The sequence below is a fragment of the Lampetra fluviatilis genome, chromosome 48 (assembly GCF_964198595.1).
Source record: "Lampetra fluviatilis chromosome 48, kcLamFluv1.1, whole genome shotgun sequence".
In the NCBI taxonomy this organism is placed as follows: Eukaryota; Metazoa; Chordata; class Hyperoartia; order Petromyzontiformes; family Petromyzontidae; genus Lampetra; species Lampetra fluviatilis.
Window position 1 is genome coordinate 8,068,106 of NC_136322.1, and position 24,855 is coordinate 8,092,960.

Below are 24,855 nucleotides of genomic sequence, written 5' to 3' on the forward strand. Positions count from 1 at the left end.
AGGGGTGAGGGGGGGGGTGAGGGGTGAGGGGTGGGGGTGAGGGGGGGGGTGAGGGGTGAGGGGTGAGGGGTGAGGGGGGTGAGGGGGGTGAGGGGGGGGGGTGAGGGGTGAGGGGTGAGGGGGGATGGTGATGGTGGTGATGGTGGTGATGGTGGTGATGGTGGTGATGGTGGTGGCGGTGGTGCTGTAGTGATGATGACAGTGGTGGTGGTGGTGGTGATGGTGGTGATGATGGTGGTTATGGTGGTGATGGTGGTGATGGTGTTGATGGTGTTGATGGTGGTGGTGATGTTGATGTGATGATGGTGGTGATGGTAATGATGTTGATGATGACAGTGATGGTGGTGGTGATGATGGTGATGATGATGATGGTGGTGATGTTGATGATGACAGTGATGGTGTTGATGGTGGTGGTTATGTTGATGTGATGGTAATGATGATGGTGGTGATGATGACAGTGGTAATGATGATGGTGATGATGGTGATGATGGTGGTAATGATGATGGTGGTGATGGTGGTGGTGGGTGCTGTAGTGGTGATGATGATGGTGGTGATGGTGGTGATGGTAATGATGTTGATGATGACAGTGATGGTGGTGGTGATGATGGTGATGATGATGATGGTGATGTTGATGATGACAGTGATGGTGGTGGTGTTGATGGTGGTGATGGTGGTGGTGGTGCTGTAGTGGTGATGATGATGGTGATGTTGATGATGACAGTGGTGATGATGATGGTGGTGATGATGATGGTGATGATGATGATGATGGTGATGATGATGGTGATGATGATGGTGGTGGTGGTGATGATGGTGATGATGGTGATGATGATGGTGGTGATGATGATGATGGTGGTGGTGATGATGGTGATGATGGTGATGATGATGGTGGTGATGGTGATGTTGATGATGACAGTGATGGTAATGATGTTGATGTGATGGTGGTGATGGTGGTGATGATGGTGATGATGGTGGTGGTGATGGTGGTGGTGATGATGGTGATGATGGTGGTGGTGATGATGATGGTGGTGGTGATGATGATGGTGATGATGGTGGTGATGATGGTGGTGATGATGATGGTGATGATGATGGTGATGATGGTGGTGGTGGTGGTGATGGTGGTGATGATGGTGATGTTGATGTGGTAATGATGATGGTGATGTTGATGTGGTAATGATGATGATGATGGTGGTGATGGTGGTGATGATGGTGGTGGTAATGATGATGGTGATGTTGATGTGGTAATGATGATGATGATGGTGGTGATGGTGGTGATGATGGTGGTGGTAATGATGATGGTGATGTTGATGTGGTAATGATGATGGTGATGATGATGTGGTAATGATGATGGTGATGTTGATGTGGTAATGATGACAGTGATGATGATGATGACAGTTATGGTGTTGATGGTGACAGTGATGATGATGTTGATGATGACAGTGATGATGATGGTGATGATGACAGTGATGATGATGGTGATGATGACAGTGATGATGATGGTGATGATGACAGTGATGATGATGATGACAGTTATGGTGTTGATGGTGATGATGACAGTGATGATGATGTTGATGATGACAGTGATGATGATGGTGATGATCACAGTGATGATGATGGTGATGATGACAGTGATGATGATGGTGATGATGACAGTGATGATGATGATGGTGATGATGGTGATGATGACAGTGATGATGACGGTGATGATGACGGTGATGATGATGGTGATGATGACAGTGATGATGATGATGGTGATGATGACAGTGATGATGACAGTGATGATGATGATGGTGATGATGACAGTGATGATGACAGTGATGATGACGGTGATGATGACAGTGATGATGATGATGATGGTGATGTTGATGATGACAGTTATGGTGTTGATGATGACAGTGATGATGATGATGATGATGGTGATGATGACAGTGTTGATGACAGTGATGGTGATGATGACAGTGATGATGATGATGTTGATGTGATGATGATGATGACAGTGATGATGATGTTGATGTGATGATGATGATGATGACAGTGATGATGATGTTGATGATGATGATGGTGTTGTCGCCCCGCAGGCTGCTGCTGCAGGCTGGCTATGACCCCAACGTGGTGGACTACGAGGGGTGGACGCCGCTCCACGCCGCGGCTCACTGGGGACGAGAGGACGCCTGCAGCGTGCTCGCAGAGACCCTCTGTGATATGGGGGCTCGCAACAACCTGGTTCGCTCACCCACAGAGACACTCACTCACCCACAGAGACACTCACTCACCCACAGAGACAATCACTCACCCACAGAGACACTCACTCACCCACAGAGACACTCACTCACCCACAGAGACACTCACTCACCCACAGAGACACTCACTCACAGAGACACTCACTCACCCACAGAGACACTCACTCACCCACAGAGACACTCACTCACTCACAGAGACACTCACTCACCCACAGAGACACTCGCTCACCCACAGAGACACTCACTCACTCACAGAGACACTCGCTCACCCACAGAGACACTCACTCACCCACAGAGACACACACTCACCCACAGAGACACTCACTCACCCACAGAGACACACACTCACCCACAGAGACACTCACTCACCCACAGAGACACTCACTCACCCACAGAGACACTCGCCCACCCACAGAGACACTCACTCACCCACAGAGACACACACTCACTCACAGAGACACTCACTCACCCACAGAGACACTCGCCCACCCACAGAGACACTCACTCACCCACAGAGACACACACTCACCCACAGAGACACTCACTCACCCACAGAGACACTCGCCCACCCACAGAGACACTCACTCACCCACAGAGACACACACTCACCCACAGAGACACTCACTCACCCACAGAGACACTCACTCACCCACAGAGACACTCACTCACCCACAGAGACACTCGCTCACCCACAGAGACACTCACTCACCCACAGAGACACTCACTCACCCACAGAGACACTCACTCACCCACAGAGACACTCACTCACCCACAGAGACACTCACTCACCCACAGAGACACTCACTCACCCACAGAGACACTCACTCACTCACAGAGACACTCGCTCACCCACAGAGACACTCACTCACCCACAGAGACACTCACTCACCCACAGAGACACTCACTCACAGAGACACTCACTCACTCACAGAGACACTCACTCACAGAGACACTCACTCACCCACAGAGACACTCGCTCACTCACAGAGACACTCACTCACCCACAGAGACACTCACTCACCCACAGAGACACTCACTCACCCACAGAGACACTCACTCACCCACAGAGACACTCGCTCACTCACAGAGACACTCACTCACTCACAGAGACACTCACTCACCCACAGAGACACTCGCTCACCCACAGAGACACTCACTCACCCACAGAGACACTCACTCACCCACAGAGACACTCACTCACCCACAGAGACACTCGCTCACTCACAGAGACACTCACTCACTCACAGAGACACTCACTCACCCACAGAGACACTCACTCACCCACAGAGACACTCGCTCACTCACAGAGACACTCACTCACCCACAGAGACACTCGCTCACCCACAGAGACACTCACTCACTCACAGAGACACTCGCTCACCCACAGAGACACTCACTCACCCACAGAGACACTCACTCACCCACAGAGTCACTCGCTCACCCACAGAGTCACTCACTCACCCACAGAGACACTCGCTCACCCACAGAGACACTCACTCACCCACAGAGACACTCGCTCACCCACAGAGACACTCACTCACCCACAGAGTCACTCGCTCACCCACAGAGTCACTCGCTCACCCACAGAGACACTCACTCACCCACAGAGACACTCACTCACCCACAGAGACACTCACTCACCCACAGAGACACTCGCTCACCCACAGAGACACTCGCTCACCCACAGAGACACTCGCTCACTCACAGAGACACTCACTCACCCACAGAGACACTCACTCACTCACAGAGACACTCACTCACCCACAGAGACACTCACTCACCCACAGAGACACTCACTCACTCACTCACAGAGACACTCACTCACCCACAGAGACACTCACTCACCCACAGAGACACTCACTCACCCACAGAGACACTCACTCACTCACAGAGACACTCACTCACCCACAGAGACACTCACTCACCCACAGAGACACTCACTCACTCACAGAGACACTCACTCACCCACAGAGACACTCACTCACCCACAGAGACACTCACTCACCCACAGAGACACTCACTCACAGAGACACTCGCTCACTCACAGAGACACTCACTCACCCACAGAGACACTCACTCACCCACAGAGACACTCACTCACAGAGACACTCACTCACCCACAGAGACACTCACTCACCCACAGAGACACTCACTCACAGAGACACTCACTCACCCACAGAGACACTCAGCTCACCCACAGAGACACTCACTCACCCACAGAGACACTCACTCACCACAGAGACACTCGCTCACCCACAGAGACACTCACTCACCCACAGAGACACTCACTCACCCACAGAGACACTCACTCACCCACAGAGACACTCACTCACTCACCCACAGAGACACTCACTCACCCACAGAGACACTCACTCACCCACAGAGACACTCACTCACCCAGAGACACTCACTCACCCACAGAGACACTCACTCACTCCACAGAGACACTCCTCACCACAGAGACACTCACTCACTCACAGAGACACTCACTCACCCACAGAGACACTCACTCACCCACAGAGACACTCACTCACCCACAGAGACACTCACTCACTCACAGAGACACTCGCTCACCCACAGAGACACTCACTCACCCACAGAGTCACTCACTCACCCACAGAGACACTCACTCACCCACAGAGACACTCACTCACTCACAGAGACACTCACTCACCCACAGAGACACTCACTCACCAAGACACTCGCTCACCCACAGAGACACTCACTCACCCACAGAGTCACTCACTCACCCACAGAGACACTCACTCACCCACAGAGACACTCACTCACCCACAGAGACACTCACTCACCCACAGAGACACTCACTCACTCACAGAGACACTCACTCACCCACAGAGACACTCACTCACTCACAGAGACACTCGCTCACCCACAGAGACACTCACTCACCCACAGAGTCACTCACTCACCCACAGAGACACTCGCTCACCCACAGAGACACTCACTCACCCACAGAGTCACTCACTCACCCACAGAGACACTCACTCACCCACAGAGACACTCACTCACTCACAGAGACACTCACTCACCCACAGAGACACTCACTCACCCACAGAGACACTCACTCACCCACAGAGACACTCACTCACTCACAGAGACACTCGCTCACCCACAGAGACACTCACTCACCCACAGAGTCACTCACTCACCCACAGAGACACTCGCTCACCCACAGAGACACTCACTCACCCACAGAGTCACTCACTCACCCACAGAGACACTCACTCACCCACAGAGACACTCACTCACTCACAGAGACACTCACTCACCCACAGAGACACTCACTCACCCACAGAGACACTCACTCACTCACAGAGACACTCACTCACCCACAGAGACACTCACTCACCCACAGAGACACTCACTCACCCACAGAGACACTCACTCACCCACAGAGACACTCACTCACCCACAGAGACACTCACTCACCCACAGAGACACTCACTCACTCACAGAGACACTCACTCACCCACAGAGACACTCACTCACCCACAGAGACACTCACTCACCCACAGAGACACTCACTCACCCACAGAGACACTCACTCACCCACAGAGACACTCACTCACCCACAGAGACACTCACTCACCCACAGAGACACTCACTCACCCACAGAGACACTCACTCACCCACAGAGACACTCGCTCACCCACAGAGACACTCGCTCACCCACAGAGACACTCACTCACCCACAGAGACACTCGCTCACCCACAGAGACACTCACTCACCCACAGAGACACTCACTCACCCACAGAGACACTCACTCACCCACAGAGACACTCGCTCACTCACAGAGACACTCACTCACTCACAGAGACACTCACTCACCCACAGAGACACTCACTCACCCACAGAGACACTCACTCACCCACAGAGACACTCGCTCACTCACAGAGACACTCACTCACTCACAGAGACACTCACTCACCCACAGAGACACTCACTCACCCACAGAGACACTCACTCACCCACAGAGACACTCGCTCACTCACAGAGACACTCACTCACCCACAGAGACACTCACTCACTCACAGAGACACTCACTCACCCACAGAGACACTCACTCACCCACAGAGACACTCACTCACTCACAGAGACACTCACTCACCCACAGAGACACTCACTCACTCACAGAGACACTCGCTCACCCACAGAGACACTCACTCACTCACAGAGACACTCACTCACTCACAGAGACACTCACTCACCCACAGAGACACTCACTCACCCACAGAGACACTCACTCACCCACAGAGACACTCACTCACCCACAGAGACACTCACTCACTCACAGAGACACTCACTCACTCACAGAGACACTCACTCACTCACAGAGACACTCACTCACCCACAGAGACACTCACTCACTCACAGAGACACTCACTCACTCACAGAGACACTCACTCACCCACAGAGACACTCACTCACCCACAGAGACACTCGCTCACCCACAGAGACACTCACTCACCCACAGAGACACTCACTCACCCACAGAGACACTCACTCACCCACAGAGACACTCACTCACCCACAGAGACACTCACTCACCCACAGAGACACTCACTCACCCACAGAGACACTCACTCACAGAGACACTCACTCACCCACAGAGACACTCACTCACTCACAGAGACACTCACTCACTCACAGAGACACTCACTCACCCACAGAGACACTCACTCACCCACAGAGACACTCACTCACCCACAGAGACACTCACTCACTCACAGAGACACTCACTCACCCACAGAGACACTCACTCACCCACAGAGACACTCACTCACCCACAGAGACACTCACTCACCCACAGAGACACTCACTCACTCACAGAGACACTCACTCACCCACAGAGACACTCGCTCACCCACAGAGACACTCACTCACCCACAGAGACACTCACTCACTCACTCACAGAGACACTCGCTCACCCACAGAGACACTCACTCACTCACAGAGACACTCACCCACAGAGACACTCACTCACCCACAGAGACACTCACTCACCCACAGAGACACTCACTCACCCACAGAGACACTCACTCACTCACAGAGACACTCACTCACCCACAGAGACACTCACTCACTCACAGAGACACTCACTCACCCACAGAGACACTCACTCACCCACAGAGACACTCGCTCACCCACAGAGACACTCACTCACCCACAGAGACACTCACCCACAGAGACACTCACTCACCCACAGAGACACTCACTCACTCACAGAGACACTCACTCACCCACAGAGACACTCACTCACCCACAGAGACACTCACTCACCCACAGAGACACTCACTCACTCACAGAGACACTCGCTCACTCACAGAGACACTCACTCACCCACAGAGACACTCACTCACCCACAGAGACACTCACTCACAGAGACACTCGCTCACCCACAGAGTCACTCACTCACCCACAGAGACACTCACTCACTCACAGAGACACTCACTCACCCACAGAGACACTCACTCACCCACAGAGACACTCGCTCACCCACAGAGACACTCGCTCACTCACAGAGACACTCACTCACCCACAGAGACACTCACTCACCCACAGAGACACTCACTCACTCACCGAGACACTCACTCACCCACAGAGACACTCACTCACCCACAGAGACACTCACTCACCCACAGAGACACTCACTCACTCACAGAGACACTCACTCACTCACAGAGACACTCACTCACCCACAGAGACACTCACTCACTCACAGAGACACTCACTCACCCACAGAGACACTCACTCACCCACAGAGACACTCACTCACCCACAGAGACACTCACTCACTCACCCACAGAGACACTCACTCACCCACAGAGACACTCACTCACCCACAGAGACACTCACTCACCCACAGAGACACTCACTCACCCACAGAGACACTCGCTCACCCACAGAGACACTCACTCACTCACAGAGACACTCGCTCACTCACAGAGACACTCACTCACCCACAGAGACACTCACTCACCCACAGAGACACTCACTCACCCACAGAGACACTCACTCACCCACAGAGACACTCACTCACTCACAGAGACACTCACTCACCCACAGAGACACTCACTCACCCACAGAGACACTCACTCACCCACAGAGACACTCACTCACCCACAGAGACACTCACTCACCCACAGAGACACTCACTCACCCACAGAGACACTCACTCACCCACAGAGTCACTCACTCACCCACAGAGACACTCACTCACTCACAGAGACACTCGCTCACCCACAGAGACACTCGCTCACCCACAGAGACACTCACTCACCCACAGAGACACTCACTCACCCACAGAGACACTCGCTCACTCACAGAGACACTCACCCACAGAGACACTCACTCACTCACTCACAGAGACACTCACTCACTCACAGAGACACTCACTCACAGAGACACTCACTCACCCACAGAGACACTCGCTCACCCACAGAGACACTCACTCACCCACAGACACACTCACTCACCCACAGAGACACTCACTCACCCACAGAGACACTCACCCACAGAGACACTCACTCACTCACTCACAGAGACACTCACTCACTCACAGAGACACTCACTCACAGAGACACTCACTCACTCACAGAGACACTCACTCACAGAGACACTCACTCACCCACAGAGACACTCGCTCACCCACAGAGACACTCACTCACAGAGACACTCACTCACTCACAGAGACACTCGCTCACCCACAGAGACACTCACTCACTCACAGAGACACTCACTCACCCACAGAGACACTCACTCACCCACAGAGACACTCACTCACCCACAGAGACACTCACCCACAGAGACACTCACTCACAGAGACACTCTCACTCACCCACAGAGACACTCGCTCACCCACAGAGACACTCACTCACCCACAGAGACACTCACTCACCCACAGAGACACTCACTCACCCACAGAGACACTCACTCACCCACAGACGACACTCACTCACCCACAGAGACACTCACTCACCCACAGAGACACTCACCCACAGAGACACTCACTCACTCACTCACAGAGACACTCACTCACTCACAGAGACACTCACTCACAGAGACACTCACTCACTCACTCACAGAGACACTCACTCACCCACAGAGACACTCACTCACAGAGACACTCACTCACCCACAGAGACACTCACTCACAGAGACACTCACTCACTCACTCACAGATCACTCACTCACAGAGACACTCACTCACTCACAGAGACACTCACCCACAGAGACACTCACTCACTCACCACAGAGACACTCACTCACCCACAGAGACACTCACTCACTCACAGAGACACTCACCACCACAGAGACACTCACTCACCCACAGAGACACTCACTCACTCACAGAGACACTCACTCACTCACTCACAGAGACACTCACTCACTCACAGAGACACTCACTCACCCACAGAGACACTCACTCACAGAGACACTCACTCACTCACCCACAGAGACACTCGCTCACCCACAGAGACACTCACTCACTCACAGAGACACTCACCCACAGAGACACTCACTCACCCACAGAGACACTCACTCACTCACAGAGACACTCACCCACAGAGACACTCACTCACCCACAGAGACACTCACTCACCCACAGAGACACTCACTCACCACAGAGACACTCACTCACCCACAGAGACACTCACTCACCCACAGAGACACTCACTCACCCACAGAGACACTCACTCACCCACAGAGGACACTCACTCACTCACAGAGACACTCACTCACCCACAGAGACACTCACTCACTCACAGAGACACTCACTCACCCACAGAGACACTCACTCACCCACAGAGACACTCACTCACTCACAGAGACACTCACTCACCCACAGAGACACTCACTCACCCACAGAGACACTCACTCACCAAGAGCACTCACCACAGAGACACTCACTCACCCACAGAGACACTCACTCACCCACAGAGACACTCACTCACCCACAGAGACACTCGCCACAGGACATCCTCACTCACAGAGACACTCACTCACTCACAGAGACACTCACCCACAGAGACACTCACTCACCCACAGAGACACTCACTCACCCACAGAGACACTCACTCACCCACAGAGACACTCACTCACCCACAGAGACACTCGCTCACCCACAGAGACACTCACTCACCCACAGAGACACTCACTCACCCACAGAGACACTCACTCACCCACAGAGACACTCACTCACCCACAGAGACACTCACTCACCCACAGAGACACTCACTCACCCACAGAGACACTCACTCACTCACAGAGACACTCACTCACCCACAGAGACACTCACTCACCCACAGAGACACTCACTCACTCACAGAGACACTCCTCACCTCACAGAGACACTCGCTCACCCACAGAGACACTCACTCACCCCACAGAGACACTCACTCACCCACAGAGACACTCACTCACCCACAGAGACACTCACTCACTCACCACAGAGACACTCAGCTCACCCACAGAGACACTCACTCACTCACAGAGACACTCAGCTCACCCACAGAGACACTCACTCACCACAGAGACACTCACTCACTCACAGAGACACTCACTCACTCACAGAGACACTCACTCACCCACAGAGACACTCGCTCACCACAGAGACACTCAGCTCACCCACAGAGACACTCACTCACCCACAGAGACACTCACTCACCCACAGAGACACTCACTCACTCACAGAGACACTCACTCACTCCACAGAGACACTCACTCACCCACAGAGACACTCGCTCACTCACAGAGACACTCACTCACCCACAGAGACACTCACTCACCCACAGAGACACTCGCTCACCCACAGAGACACTCACTCACCCACAGAGACACTCACTCACCCACAGAGACACTCACTCACTCACAGAGACACTCACTCACTCACAGAGACACTCGCTCACCCACAGAGACACTCACTCACCCACAGAGACACTCACTCACCCACAGAGACACTCACTCACCCACAGAGACACTCACTCACTCACAGAGACACTCACTCACCCACAGAGACACTCACTCACCCACAGAGACACTCACTCACCCACAGAGACACTCACTCACCCACAGAGACACTCACTCACCCACAGAGACACTCACTCACCCACAGAGACACTCACTCACTCACAGAGACACTCACTCACTCACAGAGACACTCACTCACTCACAGAGACACTCGCTCACCCACAGAGACACTCACTCACCCACAGAGACACTCACTCACCCACAGAGACACTCACTCACTCACTCACAGAGACACTCACTCACTCACAGAGACACTCACTCACTCACAGAGACACTCACTCACTCACTCACAGAGACACTCACTCACCCACAGAGTCACTCACTCACCCACAGAGACACTCACTCACCCACAGAGACACTCACTCACTCACAGAGACACTCACTCACCCACAGAGACACTCACTCACCCACAGAGACACTCACTCACCCACAGAGACACTCACTCACTCACAGAGACACTCGCTCACCCACAGAGACACTCACTCACCCACAGAGTCACTCACTCACCCACAGAGACACTCGCTCACCCACAGAGACACTCACTCACCCACAGAGTCACTCACTCACCCACAGAGACACTCACTCACCCACAGAGACACTCACTCACCCACAGAGACACTCGCTCACCCACAGAGACACTCGCCCACAGAGACACTCACTCACCCACAGAGACACTCACTCACTCACAGAGACACTCGCTCACCCACAGAGACACTCACTCACTCACAGAGACACTCACTCACCCACAGAGACACTCACTCACCCACAGAGACACTCACTCACCCACAGAGACACTCACTCACCCACAGAGACACTCGCTCACCCACAGAGACACTCACTCACCCACAGAGACACTCACTCACCCACAGAGACACTCGCTCACCCACAGAGACACTCACTCACTCACAGAGACACTCACTCACCCACAGAGACACTCACTCACCCACAGAGACACTCACTCACCCACAGAGACACTCACTCACCCACAGAGACACTCACTCACCCACAGAGACACTCACTCACTCACAGAGACACTCACTCACCCACAGAGACACTCACTCACCCACAGAGACACTCACTCACCCACAGAGACACTCACTCACCCACAGAGACACTCACTCACCCACAGAGACACTCGCTCACCCACAGAGACACTCGCTCACCCACAGAGACACTCACTCACCCACAGAGACACTCGCTCACCCACAGAGACACTCACTCACTCACAGAGACACTCACTCACCCACAGAGACACTCACTCACCCACAGAGACACTCACTCACCCACAGAGACACTCACTCACCCACAGAGACACTCGCTCACCCACAGAGACACTCACTCACCCACAGAGACACTCACTCACCCACAGAGACACTCGCTCACTCACAGAGACACTCACTCACCCACAGAGACACTCACTCACCCACAGAGACACTCACTCACTCACAGAGACACTCACTCACTCACAGAGACACTCACTCACCCACAGAGACACTCACTCACCCACAGAGACACTCACTCACCCACAGAGACACTCACTCACTCACTCACAGAGACACTCACTCACCCACAGAGACACTCACTCACCCACAGAGACACTCACTCACTCACAGAGACACTCACTCACCCACAGAGACACTCACTCACTCACAGAGACACTCACTCACTCACAGAGACACTCACTCACCCACAGAGACACTCACTCACCCACAGAGACACTCACTCACCCACAGAGACACTCACTCACAGAGACACTCACTCACCCACAGAGACACTCACTCACTCACAGAGACACTCACTCACCCACAGAGACACTCACTCACCCACAGAGACACTCACTCACCCACAGAGACACTCACTCACTCACAGAGACACTCACTCACCCACAGAGACACTCACTCACCCACAGAGACACTCACTCACCCACAGAGACACTCACTCACCCACAGAGACACTCGCTCACCCACAGAGACACTCACTCACCCACAGAGACACTCACTCACCCACAGAGACACTCACTCACCCACAGAGACACTCACTCACCCACAGAGACACTCACTCACCCACAGAGACACTCACTCACCCACAGAGACACTCACTCACTCACAGAGACACTCACTCACCCACAGAGACACTCACTCACCCACAGAGACACTCACTCACTCACAGAGACACTCACTCACCCACAGAGACACTCACTCACTCACAGAGACACTCACTCACCCACAGAGACACTCAGCTCACTCACAGAGACACTCACTCACCCACAGAGACACTCACTCACTCACAGAGACACTCACTCACCCACAGAGACACTCGCTCACCCACAGAGACACTCACTCACCCACAGAGACACTCACTCACTCACAGAGACACTCACTCACTCACAGAGACACTCACTCACCCACAGAGACACTCACTCACCCACAGAGACACTCACTCACCCACAGAGACACTCACTCACCCACAGAGACACTCACTCACCCACAGAGACACTCACTCACTCACTCACAGAGACACTCACTCACCCACAGAGACACTCACTCACCCACAGAGACACTCACTCACCCACAGAGACACTCACTCACTCACAGAGACACTCACTCACCCACAGAGACACTCACTCACCCACAGAGACACTCACTCACTCACAGAGACACTCACTCACTCACAGAGACACTCACTCACTCACAGAGACACTCACTCACTCACAGAGACACTCACTCACTCACAGAGACACTCGCTCACCCACAGAGACACTCACTCACCCACAGAGTCACTCACTCACCCACAGAGACACTCACTCACCCACAGAGACACTCACTCACTCACAGAGACACTCGCTCACCCACAGAGACACTCACTCACCCACAGAGACACTCACTCACCCACAGAGACACTCACTCACCCACAGAGACACTCACTCACTCACAGAGACACTCACTCACTCACAGAGTCACTCGCTCACCCACAGAGACACTCACTCACCCACAGAGACACTCACTCACCCACAGAGACACTCACTCACTCACAGAGACACTCACTCACTCACAGAGACACTCACTCACTCACAGAGACACTCACTCACTCACAGAGACACTCACTCACTCACAGAGACACTCGCTCACCCACAGAGACACTCACTCACCCACAGAGTCACTCACTCACCCACAGAGACACTCACTCACCCACAGAGACACTCACTCACTCACAGAGACACTCGCTCACCCACAGAGACACTCACTCACCCACAGAGACACTCACTCACCCACAGAGACACTCACTCACCCACAGAGACACTCACTCACTCACAGAGACACTCACTCACCCACAGAGACACTCGCTCACTCACAGAGACACTCACTCACTCACAGAGACACTCACTCACTCACAGAGACACTCACTCACCCACAGAGACACTCACTCACCCACAGAGACACTCACTCACTCACCCACAGAGACACTCACTCACCCACAGAGACACTCACTCACCCACAGAGACACTCGCTCACCCACAGAGACACTCACTCACCCACAGAGACACTCGCTCACCCACAGAGACACTCACTCACCCACAGAGACACTCACTCACTCACCCACAGAGACACTCACTCACCCACAGAGACACTCACTCACCCACAGAGACACTCGCTCACCCACAGAGACACTCACTCACCCACAGAGACACTCGCTCACCCACAGAGACACTCACTCACCCACAGAGACACACACTCACCCACAGAGACACTCACTCACCCACAGAGACACTCACTCACTCACAGAGACACTCACTCACCCACAGAGACACTCGCTCACTCACAGAGACACTCACTCACTCACAGAGACACTCACTCACCCACAGAGACACTCACTCACCCACAGAGACACTCACTCACCCACAGAGACACTCACTCACCCACAGAGACACTCACTCACCCACAGAGACACTCACTCACAGAGACACTCACTCACCCACAGAGACACTCACTCACCCACAGAGACACTCACTCACAGAGACACTCACTCACCCACAGAGACACTCACTCACTCACAGAGACACTCACTCACAGAGACACTCACTCACCCACAGAGACACTCACTCACCCACAGAGACACTCACTCACCCACAGAGATACTCACTCACTCAGAGACACTCACTCACTCACAGAGACACTCACTCACCCACAGAGACACTCACTCACCCACAGAGACACTCACTCACCCACAGAGACACTCACTCACCCACAGACACACTCACTCACCCGCAGAGACACTCACTCACCCGCAGAGACACTCACTCACCCACAGAGACACTCGCTCACCCACAGAGACACTCACTCACCCGCAGAGACACTCACTCACCCGCAGAGACACTCACTCACCCACAGAGACACTCGCTCACCCGCAGAGACACTCACTCACCCGCAGAGACACTCACTCACCCGCAGAGACACTCACTCACCCACAGAGACACTCACTCACCCACAGAGTCACTCACTCACCCACAGAGACACTCACTCACCCACAGAGACACTCACTCACCCACAGAGACACTCACTCACCCACAGAGACACTCACTCACTCACAGAGACACTCACTCACCCACAGAGACACTCACTCACCCACAGAGTCACTCACTCACCCACAGAGACACTCACTCACCCACAGAGACACTCACTCACAGAGACACTCGCTCACCCACAGAGACACTCACTCACCCACAGAGACACTCACTCACCCACAGAGTCACTCACTCACCCACAGAGACACTCACTCACTCACAGAGACACTCGCTCACCCACAGAGACACTCACTCACCCACAGAGTCACTCACTCACCCACAGAGACACTCACTCACCCACAGAGACACTCACTCACTCACAGAGACACTCACTCACCCACAGAGTCACTCACTCACTCACAGAGACACTCACTCACCCACAGAGACACTCACTCACCCACAGAGACACTCACTCACCCACAGAGACACTCGCTCACCCACAGAGACACTCACTCACCCACAGAGACACTCACTCACCCACAGAGACACTCGCTCACCCACAGAGACACTCACTCACCCGCAGAGACACTCACTCACAGAGTCACTCACTCACCCACAGAGACACTCACTCACCCGCAGAGACACTCACTCACCCACAGAGTCACTCACTCACAGAGACACTCGCTCACCCACAGAGACACTCACTCACCCACAGAGACACTCACTCACTCACAGAGACACTCGCTCACTCACAGAGACACTCACTCACCCACAGAGACACTCACTCACCCACAGAGACACTCACTCACCCACAGAGACACTCACTCACTCACAGAGACACTCACTCACCCACAGAGACACTCACTCACCCACAGAGACACTCGCTCACCCACAGAGACACTCACTCACCCACAGAGACACTCACTCACCCACAGAGACACTCACTCACTCACAGAGACACTCACTCACCCACAGAGACACTCACTCACTCACAGAGACACTCGCTCACTCACAGAGACACTCACTCACCCACAGAGACACTCACTCACCCACAGAGACACTCACTCACTCACAGAGACACTCACTCACTCACAGAGACACTCGCTCACCCACAGAGACACTCACTCACCCACAGAGACACTCACTCACCCACAGAGACACTCGCTCACTCACAGAGACACTCACTCACTCACAGAGACACTCGCTCACCCACAGAGACACTCACTCACCCACAGAGACACTCACTCACTCACAGAGACACTCACTCACCCACAGAGACACTCACTCACCCACAGAGACACTCGCTCACCCACAGAGACACTCACTCACCCACAGAGACACTCACTCACCCACAGAGACACTCACTCACCCACAGAGACACACACTCACCCACAGAGACACTCGCTCACCCACAGAGACACTCACTCACCCACAGAGACACTCACTGATACAGACACCGGTCCTGGGCCTCCCCTAGGTCGACTCAGTCTCAACTGAGTAGCTGGTGTAGCGGTGTGTAGTGAACATCGCTAGCACTGGGGAGACAAAGGCGGCCGGGCGTGGTACTGGCCCCCCACCCCCTCTGTGTGTGCCACAGCACTTGCCCCTGCAGCCTGTTAGAGGCTACACGGGGGATCTTTGTCTGTGTCTGTGTGTGAGGTGCTAGCTAACAGCACTTGCCCCTGCAGCCTGTTAGAGGCTACACGGGGGATCTTTGTCTGTGTCTTGCGTGTGAGGTGCCAGCTAACAGCACTTGCCCCTGCAGCCTGTTCGAGGCTACACGGGGGATCTTTGTCTGTGTCTGTGTGTGAGGTGCTAGCTAACGGCACTTGCCCCTGCAGCCTGCTAGAGGCTACACGGGGGACCTTTGTCTGTGTCTGTGTGTGAGGTGCTAGCTAACAGCACTTGCCTCTGCGGCCTGTTAGAGGCTACACGGGGGATCTTTGTCTGTGTCTGTGTGTGAGGTGCTAGCTAACGGCACTTGCCCCTGCAGCCTGCTAGAGGCTACACGGGGGATCTTTGTCTGTGTCTGTGTGTGAGGTGCTAGCTAACAGCACTTGCCCCTGCAGCCTGTTAGAGGCTACACGGGGGACCTTTGTCTGTGTGTGAGGTGCTAGCTAACGGCACTTGCCCCTGCAGTTCGTCAAGGCTACGCGGGGGACCTTTGTCTGTGTGAATTTTGACTCGAAACTTTGGTGACTGCAGCAATTCTTGGTGCTTTGGTTGGAGACGTCGTTTTAAATTTTTGCTCGAAATTTAGTTTTTAAATGAATTTGAAATGTTTTGTTTAAAATTTCATTTTACTATTTTAATTTTTTAAATGGGTTTTATTTTTTGCTTTAATTATTTTCAATTTAGTTTTTTCATTTTTTTTGTTTAAAATTTCATTTTACTATTTTAATTTTTTAAATGGGTTTTATTTTTTGCTTTAATTATTTTCAATTTAGTTTAAAAAAAATTTTTTGTGGGTTTTTGCTTTCATTATTTTCTATTAAGAATTTTTATTAGCAATTATGTTTTTATTATTTAAATGTAATTGATTTTTTTGGCCAACGTGACTTTACCGAAAGAACCAAGAATACACACTTTGGGTTTTTTGTTTTTATTATTTTCAATAAAACATTTTCAATTTATTTAGATTTTTTATTAAAAATTAAATTTGACTATTTGTTTTAATTTTGTATTTTTATTGTGGGCTTTTAGCTTTTATTATTTTAAATTATTATTTTTCAATTTATTTTTTTATTTAATTAAATTTTACTATTTTTTTTCATTTCTATTATGGGTTTTGTACTTTCATTATTTTTAATAAAAAAAATTCTATTTAATTTTAAATTTTATTTCAATTTTACTATTTTTTATTTTTATTTCTTATTTTTATTGTGTATTTTTTACTTTTATTATTTTCAATAAAACATTTTCAATTTATTTAGATTTTTTATTAAAAATTAGATTTTACTATTTATTTCAATTTTGTATTTTTATTGTGGGTATTTTGCTTTCATTATTTTAAATTATTATTTTTCAATTTAATTTTAAATTTAATTAAATTTTACTATTTTTTTATTTCTGTTGTGGGTTTTTATATTTTCAATGTATTTTTTTCAATTTATTTTTAAATTTAATTTAATTTTACTATTTTTTATTTTTATTTCTTATTTTTATTGCGGGTTTTTTGCTTTTATTATTTTCAATTCATTTTTTTCAATTTATTTGTAATCTTTTATTTAAATTTTTTATTTTATTATTTTTTATTGTGGGTTTTTGCTTTCATTTTCTTAGGTTTTTTCGGTAAAGTCACGTAGAAAGTAAAATAAAATAAAAACAAAAATCACGACGTTTCGAAAAAACCTAAGAAGATGATTCCTTGCAGTCACGAAAGCTTCAAATCTAGAATTTTGCTTTCATTATTTTCAATTTAATTTTTTCAATTCATTTTTATTCTACATTTTATTTTACTATTTTCTTTTTTTCACATTTTTTATGGATTTTTTTGCTTTTATTATCTTCAATGTATAATTTTGCTCTGTGTTTGTTCAGGGCCAGACGGCGTTCGACGTCAGCGACGAAGATTTCTGCGAGTTCCTGGAGGAACTGCACAAGAAGCAGAGAGAGGTGGGGGGGGGGCACCAGCCAGCCTGGCACAGGCCTGGCGGGGCGGGGTGGGGTATGTGTGTGTCTGTGTGTGTGTGTCGGTGTGTGTGTGTCGGTGTGTGTGTGTGTCGGTGTGTGTGTGTGTCGGTGTGTGTCGGTGTGTGTGTGTGTCAGTGTGTGTGTGTCAGTGTGTGTGTGTCGGTGTGTGTCGGTGTGTGTCGGTGTGTGTGTGTCGGTGTGTGTGTGTGTGTGTGTGTGTCAGTGTGTGTGTGTCAGTGTGTGTCAGTGTGTCGGAGTGTGTGTGTCGGTGTGTCGGTGTGTGTCGGTGTGTGTCAGTGTGTGTTTGTCAGTGTGTGTCAGTGTGTGTGTGTGTCAGTGTGTGTGTGTCGGTGTGTGTCAGTGTGTCGGAGTGTGTGTGTCGGTGTGTGTGTGTGTCAGTGTGTGTCAGTGTGTGTGTGTGTGTGTCAGTGTGTGTGTGTCGGTGTGTGTCAGTGTGTCGGAGTGTGTGTGTCGGTGTGTGTCTGTGTGTGTCAGTGTGTGTGTGTGTCAGTGTGTGTCAGTGTGTGTGTGTCGGTGTGTGTGTGTCGGTGTGTGTGTGTCGGTGTGTGTGTGTGTGTCGGTGTGTGTGTGTCGGTGTGTGTGTGTCGGTGTGTGTGTGTGTGTCGGTGTGTGTCGGTGTGTGTGTCGGTGTGTGTGTGTGTCGGTGTGTGTGTGTGTCAGTGTGTGTCAGTGTGTGTGTGTGTGTGTCAGTGTGTGTGTGTCGGTGTGTGTCAGTGTGTCGGAGTGTGTGTGTCGGTGTGTGTCTGTGTGTGTGTGTGTCAGTGTGTGTGTGTGTCAGTGTGTGTCAGTGTGTGTGTGTCGGTGTGTGTCGGTGTGTGTGTGTCGGTGTGTGTGTGTGTCGGTGTGTGTGTGTGTCGGTGTGTGTCGGTGTGTGTGTGTGTCGGTGTGTGTGTGTGTCGGTGTGTGTGTGTGTCAGTGTGTGTCAGTGTGTGTGTGTGTGTGTCAGTGTGTGTGTGTCGGTGTGTGTCGGTGTGTGTGTGTGTCAGTGTGTGTGTGTGTGTGTCAGTGTGCGTGTGTCTGTGTGTCATTGTGTGTGTGTGTCGGAGTGTGTGTGTCTGCGTGTGAGGTGCTAGCTAACAGAACTTGCCCCTACATTCTGTTAAGGCTACACGGGGATCTTTGTCTTTGTGTGTGAGGTGCTAGCTAACAGCACTTGCCCCTGCAGCCTCCTAGAGGCTACACGGGGGATCTTTGCCTGTGTGTGAGGTGCTAGCTAACAGCACTTGCCCCTGCAGTCTGTTAAGGCTACACGGGGATCTTTGTCTGTGTGTGTGAGGTGCTAGCTAACAGCACTTGCCCCTACGGTATGTTAAGGCTACATGGGGGACCTTTATCTTTGTCTGTGTAGATGCGCAGCGAGATGGAGAGGGAGGGAGTTGGCAAGGCGGCCATCATTGACCAAGTTCAACCGCCCCACAGCCGGCCGCACAGGTACAGTGTGTGTGTAAGTGTGTGTGTGTATGTATGTAGATGTGTGTGTGTAAGTGTGTGTGTGTGTGTATGTAGATGTGTGTGTGTAAGTGTGTGTGTGTATGTAGATGTGTGTGTGTAAGTGTGTGTGTGTGTGTGTAGATGTGTGTGTGTAAGTGTGTGTGTGTGTGTGTAGATGTGTGTGTGTGTAGATGTGTGTGTGTAAGTGTGTGTGTGTGTGTATGTAGATGTGTGTGTGTAAGTGTGTGTGTGTATGTAGATGTGTGTGTGTAAGTGTGTGTGTGTGTGTGTAGATGTGTGTGTGTAAGTGTGTGTGTGTGTGTAGATGTGTGTGTGTAAGTGTGTGTGTGTGTGTGTAGGTGTGTGTGTGTAGATGTGTGTGTGTAAGTGTGTGTGTGTGTGTAGATGTGTGTGTGTAAGTGTGTGTGTGTGTGTGTGTAGATGTGTGTGTGTAAGTGTGTGTGTGTAGATGTGTGTGTGTAAGTGTGTGTGTGTAGATGTGTGTGTGTGTAAGTGTGTGTGTAGATGTGTGTGTGTAAGTGTGTGTGTGTAGATGTGTGTGTGTAAGTGTGTGTGTGTGTGTAGATGTGTGTGTGTAAGTGTGTGTGTGTAGATGTGTGTATGTAAGTGTGTGTGTGTGTGTATGTAGATGTGTGTGTGTAAGTGTGTGTGTGTGTAGATGTGTGTGTGTAAGTGTGTGTGTGTGTGTAGATGTGTGTGTGTAAGTGTGTGTGTGTGTATGTAGATGTGTGTGTGTGTGTAGATGTGTGTGTGTAAGTGTGTGTGTGTGTGTATGTAGATGTGTGTGTGTAAGTGTGTGTGTGTGTATGTAGATGTGTGTGTGTAAGTGTGTGTGTGTAGATGTGTGTGTGTAAGTGTGTGTGTGTGTAAATGTAGATGTGTGTGTGTAAGTGTGTAGATGTGTGTGTGTATGTGTGTGTGTGTGTAAATGTGTGTGTGTGTAAATGTGTGTGTGTAAGTGTGTGTGTGTGTGTATGTAGATGTGTGTGTGTAAGTGTGTGTGTGTAGATGTGTGTGTGTAAGTGTGTGTGTGTGTAGATGTGTGTGTGTAAGTGTGTGTGTGTGTAAATGTAGATGTGTGTGTGTAAGTGTGTGTGTGTAGATGTGTGTGTGTGTAAGTGTGTGTGTGTGTAAATGTAGATGTGTGTGTGTGTAAGTGTGTGTGTGTAGATGTGTGTGTGTATGTGTGTGTGTGTGTAAATGTGTGTGTGTGTAAGTGTGTGTGTAAATGTAGATGTGTGTGTGTAAGTGTGTGTGTGTAGATGTGTGTGTGTATGTGTGTGTGTGTGTAAATGTGTGTGTGTGTACGATCCATCCTGGGTTTAACCAGGCTGGATTGTGTGAGGAGCTCACAAGTCCTTGAAAGATCTGGGCAAAGTCCCATCAGTGAGCTCCTCCGGCAGGCAAGGCTGCGTTGGCTGGGTCATGTAGCCCGCATGCCCAGCCACCGCATGCCTAAACAGCTTTTGTTCGGCCGGATCGAGGGGGCTAAACGGGCGCGGCACGGGCTAGAGAAGAGATGGAGTGATGTGGTACAGGAGGACGTGGAGCTGAGTGGACTTGCCGATGACTGGTACCAGCGGTGTCAAGATCGGCCTCAGTGGAGGAGGCTCGTGAAGGACGCTACTGGGCAGTTGGAGATAGTCGCCCTCCAACAACAACGGAGGGTGGAGGAGCGACGCTCACAACAACGAGCGGAGCGCCGGGTGGCTAAAGCACAGCAAGTTGGTACAGTAGGGGGCACAGGTGGTGCATCAGCCAGTCATCTCGGTCAGTCGACCCGTGGCACCTGGGTCTGCCCCGTGACCTCCTGCCAGCGGGCGTTCGACACTTCACGTGGCCTCAAGGTGCACATGGCCTGGCACAAGCGTCGTGGTGACGTCACCGCCACTTAGTGGCGAATGGCGGTTGTTGGTTGTTGTTGGTTGTTGGTGTGTGTAAATGTGTGTGTGTAAGTGTGTGTGTGTGTATGTAGATGTGTGTGTGTAAGTGTGTGTGTGTAGATGTGTGTGTGTAAGTGTGTGTGTGTGTGTATGTAGATGTGTGTGTGTAAGTGTGTGTGTGTAAGTGTGTGTGTGTGTGTGTATGTAGATGTGTGTGTGTAAGTGTGTGCTGAGACGCTGCTGCTGAGACTGGAGCGTGCCACTAAGAGGTGGGGCCTTACCATCAGCCCCACCAAAACTAAGCACCTGCCTGGGTATTTTGTACCATCGGGCACTCCACCCCCACAACTCCCAATCGGTGATGGGGCAGTTGTGGAGAGAGTGGAGAGTTTCCCACTTACCTGGGCAGTGTGCTTATGACCGGCTCCAGTTTATCAGCAGAGGTCTCACTCCGAATCAGTCGAGCGGCAATATCTTTTCATCGGTTGCGTAACGCTGTGTGGAAGCTACCTGGTCTGTCGCTCCGCACGAAGCTTCAGGTCTTCTCGGCCACGGTCATTCCCTCCCTTCTCTACGCTTGCGAAACGTGGACCCCCCTAGTGGAGCATCTTCGCCGGTTGGAAACATTTAGGCTGGCCTGCCTACGATCCATCCTGGGTTTAACCAGGCTGGATTGTGTGAGGAGCTCACAAGTCCTTGAAAGATCTGGACAAAGTCCCATCGGTGAGCTCCTCCGGCAGGCAAGGCTGCGTTGGCTGGGTCATGTAGCCCGCATGCCCAGCCACCGCATGCCTAAACAGCTTTTGTTCGGCCGGATCGAGGGGGCTAAACGGGCGCGGCACGGGCTAGAGAAGAGATGGAGTGATGTGGTACAGGAGGACGTGGAGCTGAGTGGACTTGCCGATGACTGGTACCAGCGGTGTCAAGATCGGCCTCAGTGGAGGAGGCTCGTGAAGGACGCTACTGGGCAGTTGGAGGCAGTCGCCCTCCAACAACAACGGAGGGCGGAGGAGCGACGCTCACAACAACGAGCGGAGCGCCGGGTGGCTAAAGCACAGCAAGTTGGCACAGTAGGGGGCGCAGGTGGTGCATCAGCCAGTCATCTCGGTCATCTCGGTCAGTCGACCCGTGGCACCTGCTGGGTCTGCCCCGTGACCTCCTGCCAGCGGGCGTTCGACACTTCACGTGGCCTCAGGGTGCACATGGCCTGGCACAAGCGTCGTGGTGACGTCACCGCCACTTAGTGGCGAATGGCGGTTGTTGTGTGTAGAAGTGTGTGTGTGTGTGTAGATGTGTGTGTGTAAGTGTGTGTGTGTGTGTATGTAGATGTGTGTGTGTAAGTGTGTGTGTGTAGATGTGTGTGTGTAAGTGTGTGTGTGTGTCGGTGTGTGTGTGTGTCGGTGTGTGTGTGTGTCGGTGTGTGTGTGTAAGTGTGTGTGTGTGTGTATGTAGATGTGTGTGTGTAAGTGTGTGTGTGTGTATGTAGATGTGTGTGTGTAAGTGTGTGTGTGTGTCGGTGTGTGTGTGTGTCGGTGTGTGTGTGTGTCGGTGTGTGTGTGTGTGTGTCAGTGTGTGTGTGTCGGTGTGTGTCGGTGTGTGTGTGTCAGTGTGTGTCAGTGTGTGTCAGTGTGTGTGTGTGTCTGTGTGTGTGTGTGTCGGTGTGTGTCTGTGTGTGTGTGTGTGTCGTGTATCTACAGCTGATGTAGATTATTGATCGTGTATCTACAGCTGATATAGATTATCGATCGTGTATCTACAGCTGATGTAGATTATCGATTGTGTATCTACAGCTGATATAGATTATCGATCGTGTATCTACAGCTGATATAGATTATTGATCGTGTATCTATAGCTGATATAGATTATTGATCGTGTATCTACAGCTGTCTCCTCTTAACAGGAGCTCGGTGTCGCACAGCCGCGAGCGGTCTCTGATATAGATTATTGATCGTGTGTCTACAGCTGATATAGATTATTGATCGTGTATCTACAGCTGATATAGATTATCGATCGTGTATCTACACCTCCCCCCTCCCCCCCCCCCGCAGAAGTTCGGTGTCGCACAGCCGCGAGCGG

At 51.3% G+C, this 24,855-nt stretch overlaps 1 protein-coding gene across 1 annotated transcript in view; it reads left to right on the forward strand.

Annotated features, from left to right (window-relative positions):
- The first annotated feature begins 2,034 nt into the window (after nucleotides 1–2,034).
- The window catches only part of LOC144948238 (uncharacterized), a 48,749-nt gene continuing 25,928 nt past the window's right edge, over nucleotides 2,035–24,855 (forward strand). Inside the window, exons 1-3 of the mRNA XM_078877661.1 lie at nucleotides 2,035–2,220; nucleotides 19,331–19,405; nucleotides 20,793–20,875. Of these exons, the coding sequence (XP_078733787.1) occupies nucleotides 2,035–2,220; nucleotides 19,331–19,405; nucleotides 20,793–20,875 (344 nt within the window). The remainder of the gene's footprint in view (nucleotides 2,221–19,330; nucleotides 19,406–20,792; nucleotides 20,876–24,855) is intronic.